Here is a 12,730-nt window from a genome sequence, read left to right as displayed (position 1 = left end):
GCAGTTCTATGATAAAAATATATTATAAAAAGATACGATCGATAAACACACAAATGATTTTACTAGTACTAAGTTACAGCTGTCGCCAATAGCCGATACCTTTTTAGTGTCCAGTGCTTTCACTGCTGTACTGTTTTCGGAAGCCTCTGCAGAGGACAGAAAAAAAAAAAAAAAAGACGACATCAATTCATCTGCCTAATAATATTCAGAAAACATGCAAATACACCAGGCACAGAAAAAGTGTAGAAAATAAGCAGGGCAAGTTAGTTAGTGCCGCGGAAAATCAGTCTGTTATTGCTGCTGTTTGGCTTCTTACAAAGTGTATCATACCCCTTGGCCTAAAGTGCCAGCCCTCATCTGGTATCTTACAGATTCTTGATTGCTTTGGAAAGGAAGGGCAATAATACATATCTGATGAAGGAATTAGAAAGGACAGCTCAAAAAAAGATGCCAATTAAAGCATAAAATCTTCCTATAAATATAAATATATATAGGTCAACATAACATTTTCTTCCACCACCAATTTAGTTTCAAATCAAAAAAATTATAATTAATAGGGAATCAGTCACCAGGTTTATGCAGCCCTATCTGAGGTCAGCATAGAGTAGTGAAAGGCGCCCCAATTATAGCGGTTTGTCACTGCAGTAGCCTTCATAAAATCATGGTTTATTAGGTGCACCCCTGCTCTCCTGCCATTGAATGATAGCATTAAAGAATATTTGTATTCCATAGAACCACTGCTGAAAAATGTGCTGGATAATAAAAGTGAAGTGTTATGAAACTGCATTATAACCGACACTCATACTTTATGTTATTATAGACATGTCCACCATTGACACAAACAGGTGCAAGAAACTATGAGAAATTAAATTTCCTTTAACATTCCTTGAGATGCTGCCAGCAGAATATAGGCATTGTGTACAGCAGCCTGCAATCTACAAATTTATCAGGAAAGCTGCCTGTTCTTTGTAAACGTGCAATGCCGTACATTGCTGATAATGCAGTTTCCTAACACAATATATTAAAGTGAAATAGCATTTAGCACACGTTCCCGTCCAGATGAGGTCACCTTGCCGTGGTGGATGGGCAGAAATGATTTTGATCAAAATGTATTTGCGAAGAAACTCATTTATTCATATAGGGGTAATTTATTAAGAAATATACGGCACTTTTTGGCGTATTTAAGGCACCGATTTTGGGGGGGTTTTGTGGCAAAATCTGCACCCTCCCCCCCCCCCCACATGCCACTTTTCCGATGTGGCGGAAAAAGGTGTGTGGCGTAGACAGAGAAGAGGGCGGTCCGGCCAGCTGGCCCGTCTCAATTACCATTTTCTACGCCAGTTTGTGTGTGGAAAATGGTCTTAAACTACACCAGCAAGGGAGCTGGCGTAGTTTAAACCAGATCGCATGCCTAGCGGAACCAATCACCACATAAACTTTGGCGCATCAACAGCCAGTGCATGGGGATTAAGACCAACGTATAAATCGCCAGTCTTAATAAAATGACCCCCAAAGTGAGTATAGCATTAGTTTATACATTTTGTGTTTGCAGAGTGCTGTTGCATTGTGTTTAATTTTATATGAAAGTGAATGTTGTCAGCAAAAAATGACCTATTTTTAAAAAAAATTACTTTGTTAAACATTTTTATCCTGAATTTTTGGCGATTTATTTTTTATATTTTTTTACTGTCCATGTCACTATATTTTAAAAATGAATATAATCCTACAATTTTTGCAGTGGCCACTAGGCCTTATAATAGGTCAAGATTTTCTGCTCTGTACAGCCAACTACCATCTCAAGCATAATTACAATGACAGATATCACCTTTGTACAGATAACACAGGATCCACCATTCAAAAATGGGCGATATAACAGCTTAGCCATTCATTCCTATAAGGCCACAAAAAATGCAGACAGCACACGGATATCATCCGTGTGCTGTCTGCATCTGAGCGACTGTATGTCCGTTGCACAAATAAAAAATATGGACAAGAAAAGGCATTTCTACAACAGGGCGAGATCTGCAGACCGGGAAAGCGTGGGAGGCACATTTCTGGGATCCGCAGTTTGCAGACTGCAAAACACATACGCTTCACTCCAAATACATATTAAATGGATACTAGGTATTGCATACAGTTAAATTTAACGCTACTAAAAATAAAAAGGAGTCCACACCTTCATTGGATTCTTCTGATATACATTGCATATGGGCTTGAACAGACGTTGGGACTACATCGCTGGCAGATTGCTTTCTTGGGCTGTCTGAAGCAGACTAATAAAAATATCAGCAAAAACATAAAAGAAATTAAAGTATACAGGTTATATATTGCATTATAAAATACAATTTTAATACAAATCATTAGAGTGACTACAGCTAATAGCAGGCCAGGATGGGGACGAGCCTCCCTAGATCCGCACGGCGGGGAGATGCAGCGGCAGCCTGTGCGGTCATCGGGAACCATGCCGCTGCCGGGGAGCGGGGTAAGAATAACCTACATGAGGGGCCTGGGCATTAGGGGGGACATTATAGGGGTTGGATAACCCTTTAAGAATGATTATCCACTTTATTAATTTAAATTTTCTTGTTTTTGTTTCTGGCCATAACTTTAATTTTTCTGTTGAAGTAGCCATATGAAGGCTTGTTTTTTGGCTGAACACAAATTATATTTTTTGGGGAGTAGTAATGACAAAAAAAGCTATTCTGCCATTGTTGCATGTACTTTACATTTACAACATTCATCATGTTATTTTTTTTCTATGGGTCAGTATGATTATGGAGATACCAGATATAGCACACGTCATGCATAACCATCCATTTTTCCAATCAAGGTAGGCATGTGAGGGCTTGTAAATTTGTGGGCCGAAATATAATTTTTACTGGTAGCATACTGGGGTACATGAGACTTCCTGATTAATATCTATTATTTTGTTCAGAAGGGGATGCAGAGGGAAATGCATTTCCTTTGTTATTTATTTACCCTTTTCCATAACCCTATTCTATTTTTTCTTTTTTAGTCCCACTACAGGACATCACTTTTTAATGCACTGGTGTACCTTGTATATCAATGCATTATAGCCCATGACTGTAATAGTAACAGGCTGTCTATGACAGTCTAACAGGCATACAGTCATGGCAGGTCTGGGGATCTTTATTAGGCCCCCCATGGTAGCGCATGAGCAACCTATGACTGCGTTTGCACTGGGGGACGGGGGGACGATGGACACAAAGAAAACCCCCACCCCCTGTCTTACTGCCTAGGGACATCAATATATAAATGCTGGACAACCCCTTTAAGTTTCATCTTCCGTAAGTATATGCACATCCACAAACTTTCCCATCCGATTTTGATACCATATATAATTATAAAGGTTATGTGTATGTAGGGTATAATTGGTACACTGTATAATCTGCAGCTGCTATTGCATAATCTGCAATCTGTTCTACTTGGCACAATGTCCAAATGCGAACACATAGTAAAACTGTTTAAATGTAGTATTATTTTTTTGCTTACCATAAAATCCTTTTCTTTTTCATTAATTGGGAGACATAGAAAAGACCATGGGTATAGCAGCTGCCACTATGAGATGGACACCAAGCATGAAAAGTGTTCGCTCTTCCCACCAGCTATATATACTCTTCCCACAGGGACCAAGCTAAACCAGTGCATTACAGAGCAATAGGAGGTGACCAGGAAAAAAACAACAACAAAAAAAACAAACAAAAAGAGCCAAACTAAAAGGTACTTTCACACTAGAGTTTTTGTTTTCCGGTATTGAGTTCAGTCACAGTTTTATCCTAATGCATTCTGAATGGAGAGCATTCTGTTCAGTATGCATCAGTTCAGTCCCTTTTACGTTTTTTGGACAGAGAAAATACCGCAGCATGCTGCAGTAAAGTGTATTAGTGCCGGATCCAGAATGAAGTGTTCCGGCAAAACGGATACGGCAATTCGGTCAGCGCATGTGCAGGCCTTTAAAAATGCAAAAAAATAATAAGACCGGATCAGGAGAGACAGATCCGGTATTTCAATGCATTTTTCAGACTGATCCGGATCCGTCTGACAAATGCCATCAGTTTCCATGTGGATTGTTCCAGCGACGGAACTGCCTGCCGGAATCCTCTGCCACAAGTGTGAAAGTACCCTAATGCAGAGAACCAGAAAAAAGAAAAAAGACGGCCCACAGCAGACAGGCCAGGGAACTCCAGAAAACCAAAACTATACAGTAAACTATCAGAAAGGTGGGAGCTGTGTCCCCCAATGAATGAAAGAGAAAGGGATTTTACAGGAAGTAACAAAATCCATTTTTCTCATCCATGTCATTGGGGACACAAGATAGACTATTTCAAAGCAGTCCAGCGAGCCACTTGATATTTTTAATTTTGGAGAATAAAGCAATGAAAGTACTGAAGGTCCTTCAGAAGCGCGAGTAGTATTCTTCTCATCTACCAAAATATGCTTTAAATGAAATACGGCTGAAGTATACATGACGATTCCTAGACAGACCATTCCCAACGGAGGCTGGCATTTAGTGTGACTACTACCTATCAAAGAGTAGTGAAGGGCTGACCCAGCATCAGGGAGGACAGCCACCACTGAAGAGATAGACAAACAGTCATTGGAAGGTGGATTTAATCATCTATGGAGGCTGGAGGCATGACCCATCTGGACAGAATTGCATACTGAAGGAGATGAGAATGAAATTGGGCGTACGAGGACTCGTAAGCATAGGTGAATGAGGTACCAGTGAGGAGGGCAAATTGCGCAGACACTGTTGCATAGGCAGAGCATCTTCTCTGGGGGAAGGATGACTCTGGCCAGGTGGGTGATTAAGCACATCCCCAGGAAGATGAGTCGTTGGGAGGGTAAAGGGTTGCATTTCTGAAGACTCATCAACTATTCAAATTAGTGTAATATATGCAGGACTATTGTCAGGCTGGCCTGGTTGGATTCTCTAGAGTGAGCTTTGACTAGGATGTCATCCAAGTATGGGATCATAACTATTCCCCAAGTAAAAAATGGCCATAACTGAGGTGAAGACTTTGTTAAATGTCCTTGGAGCCATTGCCAACCAAACAAGAGGACAACAAATTGGAAGTGGAAAGGAATTGGAAGTGCGAATCTCAGGTATTGGTGCAAAGACTCCATTTGGAAGTGCTTTGCTGGGACAAAATTTTGAGATTCAGGAACAGGTGGATGGTACCCTCTTTCTTGGGAACAATAAACAGGTTTGAATAAAAAACTGTGGAATCTTTCATAATTGGGCACAGATACAATCACTTCCTGGGGGAGTAGGACTCATATAGCCAGAAATAGAGGGATGAGCAGAGAACTGTAACTTGTACCTGTCCACCATGAGTTCCTGTATCCATACCTCTGAAATGTGGGTAAGCCAGATATCCAGCCAACCCCCACCAAAGCGGGCTCAAATGTGGGCTGTGATTCATGCGGAAGTGGACTTGGAGGAAAAGAGTTTTAATGTGGAAGGGCGAGGTTGTCATGAGTGTCAAGGTTTCCTTTTATGTCCCCGAGCTGCCTTGGTCTCTGATGTTTTAGGCCGAAAAGAGCAAAAGTAAGGTCTTGACCTCTTGCAGTAATTAATGTGTGCTGACCTGTTTTCCAGCAGGCGAGTACTCTTGCTCCAGTGACATCAGAGATGACCCTGTTCAGTATTTTCCCAAAAAGATGAAGGTCAGAAAAGGGCAGTTCTGTGAGCATTTTCTTGGCAGCATTATCGGATGCCCAGCAGGGAAGCCACAGGGTTCTGCGAATGGCATAGTGTGCCGAAAAAGTAACCATAAACTTGACGGCATCAAGTAAGCCTTCACACATGTAGGAGCTGACATAGAAGATCTGGAGGGCTAAATCTTCAAATTTGCCCAGGGAGTCACCTGCAAAGACACCTGTGCAAAGTAAGAGGCCCATTGCGCCATGGGTTTGCTGACCAGATGGATGCCAAGACAGAGCGAAGAGCCGATTCAACGATTTCAAATGAGGATTTAGAAAAAGCTTACAACTTCTGTCCTTTTGGTTGGAGAAGGAATCTGCATCTGCCAATGAGTAGAGTGGTATGTTTTTCTAGGCGGAATACAGGTGGGTCCTCATTTGTAAGGACCACATTTTAACTAGGTCTTTGGTAAAGGGGTAGAGGAAATCCAGACTGGTGCTGGTCTGAGAAGTTCCACTCTTTGAAAGGGAGGAATCATAATCCAAGTGATTTGGGAAAAAACAAACAAACCGTAGAGCATAATGAGCGGCAAAATGAGAACCCTTCTTCGGAGGAAGAGGTTTCCATTTCCTTGACTTGTAAAGTATACTAGAATTAGACTGTCCATCAAAAAAGAGAGTTTAGATGACTGCACCTTGTCCAAAATCTGCTCCGGTGTTCGCTGGGGGGGGCAGGGGGTATGGAGGATACAGTGGAGCTGGTACTATGGGATACCTACCTGTCTGCCACAAGGATGGCCCCCCAATTTGCAACATGGTTACCTCGTTCAGTGTACTGCCCAAGGTGAGGGCAGTTACACTGGTACCAGGTGGGGGTCCCAAGGTGTGGAGTAACCTTGGGCTGATGGGAAACGGTAGATTTGGGGGACGCAAGCATGTCTGCCTTCTATAGACACTAAGCTAAAACTGATTTATTTTATTTCCTGCGGAGTATAGCTGGTGAGAAGAGAGAACACTTTTTATGCTTAGTGTCCGCCTCCTAGTGGCAGCTGCTATACCCATGGTCTATCCTGTGTCCCCCCAAAGACACGGATGAGAATATAGCTGTTATCATACAGTTTCAAAATAATTATAAAATTGAACAAGTTACTTTGCCATATTAAAAGGGAAGCTGCAACCATGAAAATGCAGCGCAATCTTCAGGCAGTATGTTACTGAGCAGAAGGAGCTGAGCAGATTGATATATAGTTTTATGGGAAAAGATTTAGAATCCATATTGGTCTTACTCAGTAAGTGACAGCCATCTCTGTGTGCATACTTACAAGTAGTGTTGAGCGAACTTGTGTTTTAAGTTCGGCGTCTAAAGTTCAGGTTCGGGTTATCGAAGTATCCCGTTATGGATTCTAAATTCCATTATAGTCCGTGGTAGCGGGATACTCCGATAACCCGAACCTGAACTTTAGACGCCGAACTTAAAACACATGTTCGCTCAACACTACTTACAAGGAAAAGGCACTGATGTAGATCTGTCTTTGCATGCTGTCATAATAAGGCACGATGCACACAATCAGATACGCTTTGCAGATCTGTAAAACACGGATGCTAGTCATGTGTATACTGCAATTTCACATTCCGCACGTCCCACCCTGTTAAAAATATATATTCTTGTCCACAAAACGGACAAGAATAGGACATGTTCTATTTTCTTTGCCGTACAGCAGAATAGACATAAGGATGTGGACAGCACACATTGTGCTGTCCGTAATTTTTATGGCCCCATTGAAATGAAGAGGTCCTCATCTGATACGTAAAAAACGCTGATCAGATGCAGACCAAAAATACAGTTGTGTGCATAGGGCCTTAAAGGGAAAGGACATGCTACCAGAGCTGTAATAGGGAGAGAACTGCAGCAGAAAGGACATAGCCCCTGAGCTGCCAACCTAAAGAAAACCTGGCAGAGCAAATACAGCATTGAATGGGGAGATCTCTAGATCCATGCATGGTTAACAGCTCGTTCTAGCTTTGTTAGATTATCATGTACGTCTGATTTTAATTTTTTACATTAACCATGGGATGAACCCTTAAGTGGGGGATATGACCAGATTAAACACACAGTTCTACACCAAATCCATGCAAGGCAATGTGGTACTAGCAAATAAACATAACAAAATGGATGATAGAACTATTAAAATCCTACCTCAGAGTCCCAAGGTGATTCAACATCATCATCTTCAAATCCTAGTTCTGTCATTAATGCAACTATAGACATGAATATACATATCAGTATTGTTTATATTACCCACAAGGTGCACAACTTACGGTATGTCATGTGTATGCAGTAGGTAGTAAAACCTGTGCGTTGTGACCTCATTCTGTTAACAGTATAAAGTACAAACCTTTTCTGCCATTGCCTTCTCCACTAGCTTGCACCTTTTCTGGATGAGAAGTATCCGTTCTAACTGATTGTTTAGCACTTTCATCAACTTCGTCACCAGAAAAAGAATCGTCCTGAAAAGGAGAAAAGCAAATTATAAGACAAACAAAGGACTAGAACCTCAGATTTTTTTTTTTCTCATTCTAAAACACAAATGATTTTCTTCATGTCAAAATTCTGGAAAATATACAAAGCAGTCCACAAGATTTACAATAGTTTAAATGGGTGTTAAATGTATAGAATACCAGAAACCAATAAGGAAAACTGTGAATGGTTTTCTACAAAAGGGAGACCACAATAAAGAATGTCAAGTGTCTATACATTTTTACAAAAACTAGTCTAGATAAAGTAAATCACAAAGGAATAAATTGAGAGTAAAACTGTACATATGCTAGGGAAAAATATAAATCTATAACCTACTGAAAGGGAAGCACACTCTAAAGGTTCCCATACACATTAGACTATAGTTGGTAAAAATGGACAACCCCAACCATAATGAATGATAGAGTGCTGTCATCTGGAAAAGTCAGACATGCTTAATTTTTTTTTTCTGTCTGATAGTTGGCCAAAATATATTTTGCCCATAATTGATGAAAGAACATTTCTAGAAGGATCGTTTGTCTGGTGTCACTGAACATGTATGGTTTGAACAACTCTAACAAACAATATAGACTAAAGGTCTATGGCTGCGCCTGCAAAACACCTGTTAACCAATCATTTATTCAACAGTTGTTCAATTACTACTCCCACTTCTCTCTAATGTGTATGGTCACCTTATCTCTCTAGACAATTACTCAACAGAAGTTTACTCACATGTTCTCTATATGCCCTAGTATGTATCCCTTCCACACCTGCTGTATTGTACTCCCTAACATTGGAATCTAACTGGTCAATTACTTCACGGGAATATTGAGAGCTGTTATTTGGTGCTTGGTCATGAACATCTTCACTGTTCGTTAGACTGTCTACAGTGATGCATGGCTGGATACATTTGCTTGTTTTCTTATTACATTCCTCTATTGTATTGGTAACAGTAACATGCTTATTGGTTTGCATATTTGACTTAAGGCAGCGTTTTAATACTGTCACTTCATTTTCCATTGGGGAAGTTCCACTTTCATCATCATGTTCCAGTAAGCCAAATATTAATGAAACTGGAACCTCATTAGTATCCCGACAAGCCTGAGCATCTTTAGTGTCCTGAACAGGAGTTTCTATGAAGTTGTGATTTCCACTGGGAAGTACATTATCATAAGAGTTTTGCTGCTCATCTTCCATAATTTTTGGATCATCCAACTTGATATTATTGTCAAGTGCAGAAGTGCCTTCAACACTGTCTTGGATATTAAAAGCTTCCTTTTGAGAGTCTTTCATACAGGTTTCAACATCAACGCTTTTATCACATACTTTTTCTGAACTATCTTTATGATTTTCAGACGAGTCACCCCCCTCTTCACCATCTTCTTGCTCTTGCTCTTCCTCCTGATCTTCTTCTTCATCCTGTTCAACTTCGCAGTCTTCTCCTTCCTCAAAGTCTTCAGATTCCTCTTCATCTTCCTCACCCTCCTCTTCACACTCTTCTTCATCATTCTGCATCTCTTCATCCTCACAATCTTCATCACCACTATTATGCGTCTCTTCATCCTTACATTCTTCATCACCACTATTAGGTGTCTCTTCATCCTCACATTCTTCATCACCTTTCTGCATTCCTTCATTCTCAACCTGCTTCTTAGTACAGTCTACATTTCTCTTTTTCCTGCCATGATTCTCTGATTTGCCTTTTCATGAAGAAATTCAAAAGTCCACAAGCAGGCAGAAAAAAACAAAAACAAAATAAAATTAATAAAAGTAATAGCTGAGGAGTTACTAAACATTTTACCTTATTGACTCCGAAGAGGGAGGCAGAAGCCAGCTGGGAAGGTTTTGCAAGAGAGCCAGGTTTAATGCACACAGGATGAGGAAAGGAGCGGGCCTGGGGGAAAGGCTGAGGAGGGGACTGAATATTTGCACCTTCATCTTCACCATCATGAACAGAGTCTTCTTCACTATCTGATTTACTCTCCAGAGTAAAGCCTTTAGGCTGTACTGAGGTAAAACTACCCTTTTCAATAACTACATCAAAAGAAACAAACACAAGTCAGTTTTACACTCCAAATCACAAGTCTGATCACTCGACAATGGACGGAACTATCGATTTACTTACTGTTCTTCTTTGTATGCAGGAGCTGCGTTAAACTTGGTTTGGCAGTCTTCTGCAAATAAAAAATAAAAAAAAATATTATAATCATTTTAGAAGATTTAGCAAATATATTGAAAGTGTGAAAAATATTAACAGGACACACTCTGAAATAACACATACGGTACATTGTAGCCATACCCAAGTGCAATATCTCTATGTACTTCCTTATACTCTCTCCCAGTTGACCCAACACATCAGCGACCTGCAACCCAACTCCACCCCAAGTCTACAGATCATAGCCTTATCCAAATTGAAACACTTTTCTACTCTATAAAGAGTAAACAGAAACTGCTATCCCAACCTAAATCTACACAAACTACTAGGTACTAGATTGGCTGAGAACGTATTACATGAAATCAAGGAGTTTGGGAAGTCTAAACCAGGAATTAGACCTATTAATAAAACCACTTACACCCTAAGACTGTATTATGGACATGCTTCCCCCTATATCTCACAGACATATTTTAGGCTCAACTGAGTTTACTGAAAATGAGAGGATGACAGCATTTGGTCGTCTTAGCATTTGGTAGGATCTGTTCCTGTTTAACCACAAATTCTTACCACAGCACATGCAGGTCAGGTGCAGGTCTAGCCAGTCTGTCAAAAGTTTATGCTCTCTATAGGATTAGTAAATTTACCCCAATGTTCTATAAGGATCGAAGTAATACCTTTGGACTAAAATCTAAGTCATCTTCATCATCAGAAGGCCAGGAATCAGCATCTTCAGTAGCACGGCTAAGAAAAAACCCAGAATGCAAATATTGAAATAGTATTTTTTAAAGAATCATGGCTATTCAAATGATTTTCTTTTGTATGACAAGGGTAAATTATTACAGCTCATCAATCAAAGCCTTCATAATCAAGTGCAATGTCTGAGGTACTCAAAAGTCAAATTGTGCTTGCTGTAGATAAACTTCATTGACTACTACTATTAGTCTGTGATATATTACTGTAATATAAGGAGCTCCAGCTGAACAGGGTCCCCGCTCAGAGCTCCACCATTCTCCGTGTCCTGCACCAGAGCCAGTAGCGGAAAGTGACACTTCTCTGCTGTATCTAAGAAAAATAAGAGCAACCCGTCCACTTACAGTGACTTCCTACATTGCGGAATCTTAAAAGGCTGGCATTTAAAGTGGTCATGGTTATGGGGGCATTCAGATGGAAAGTGGCTAAATAAAAAGGAGTCGCCTCTCCTGACATGTCTGATTTAGTAACTACTTCTATCCTCCCCTTATAAGAATAGATGCTTCAGAATAGTTATTACAACACCATGATGCGTCATTACTTTATTATTCCTGCTAGAAGTTGAATAAGTTACTAGAAGTTTGCAATAAAGGTCCAGATGAGTTTTACCAGTAGGGGGGAGGGGGAGGGGGTTCCTGCACAGTCTGACACTGGACAGCACTGATTAAATAATGTCAGACAATGCAGGGACACAACCCCAACTAGCACTTCAAAGCTAAATACTAGTAATTTATCCATAAATTCTAGGAGGAATAATAAAAGAATGGTGCATCATACAGTTATACGATGCTCCAGAATACTTAATACAATAGGTATGCATGTGGTTTCTAAAACAGACATGTCAGGAGATGTGAAAAGTCCTCTTAGAACAAGCCTTACATGTGTGTATGCCAATGTTCTGCCCCAGCCCAGGCTGAAACCGGTGAGTAGCCATCTAAGGTAAATCAAAGACTACATGTGAGATACCTGACCACCACTGAAATAAATTCTGGAGGACTGTGTAATGACCGGAATAATCCCAGTCTTTAGACAGCAGTACAGTCTCTTAAGCTGGATCTGTCACGGATCAGGTAAAGGACTAAACACCACACCGACAACCAAGGGGGAAAGGAAAATCCACTAGGCCTCAACGCTAGGGAAGGGAAAGGGTCACCACCTAAAGAACCCTACTCCTGGCCCTGACTCCTTAACCGTATGGGCACCCCTTGAAGGTAGAAATGCCCATACACAGGAACCTGGAAGCCCTGGAGACCCTGAGGAGCCCTAAAGATATTGGCAGGGCTGAAACAACCCATTCCTTCCAAGATGAAGGAACAAGCATCATCCTGAGGCCTAGTAACAACAACCAAGGGGAAAAGATAAAATACAAACAAGCAAGACACTTAGTTTCTGTTGTAGAAGGATGAGCAGGAACCACACTCCAGCTCTTTCCAAAATCAAATGAAGCAATCTACCGCATAATCAGAAGGGTGGGGTCAGACTATAAAGGGTAGAAGTGATGACCACTGAGCAACAGCTGAGAGAAGGAAAGTTGTCATTAACCCTATCAACACTGAATCAAGAAAAATCAATGAGGCTGTTAGATTTCTCCATGCTCAGCCAGTCTCCTTAATCTCTTGACATCCTCCTTGATCTCCTGACAT

General features: G+C 40.7%; 1 protein-coding gene across 4 annotated transcripts in view; it reads right to left on the bottom strand.

Annotated features, from left to right (window-relative positions):
• Positions 1-12,730, bottom strand: part of ANKRD26 (ankyrin repeat domain 26) — a 94,247-nt gene that overhangs the window by 50,521 nt on the left and 30,996 nt on the right. For 3 of the 4 annotated variants that reach the window (XM_044280287.1, XM_044280288.1, XM_044280289.1), the window contains exons 8-15: positions 11,012-11,078; positions 10,308-10,356; positions 9,984-10,216; positions 8,064-8,175; positions 7,865-7,926; positions 2,177-2,273; positions 331-411; positions 100-146 (exon numbers count right to left, since the gene is read on the bottom strand). In XM_044280287.1, the coding sequence (XP_044136222.1) occupies positions 100-146; positions 331-411; positions 2,177-2,273; positions 7,865-7,926; positions 8,064-8,175; positions 9,984-10,216; positions 10,308-10,356; positions 11,012-11,078 (748 nt within the window). The remainder of the gene's footprint in view (positions 1-99; positions 147-330; positions 412-2,176; positions 2,274-7,864; positions 7,927-8,063; positions 8,176-9,983; positions 10,217-10,307; positions 10,357-11,011; positions 11,079-12,730) is intronic. The other variant, XM_044280290.1, reaches the window with a different exon arrangement.

Source organism: Bufo gargarizans, chromosome 2, assembly GCF_014858855.1.
Source record: "Bufo gargarizans isolate SCDJY-AF-19 chromosome 2, ASM1485885v1, whole genome shotgun sequence".
NCBI lineage: Eukaryota > Metazoa > Chordata > Amphibia > Anura > Bufonidae > Bufo > Bufo gargarizans.
This window is presented reverse-complemented; position numbering and strand designations above follow the sequence as displayed.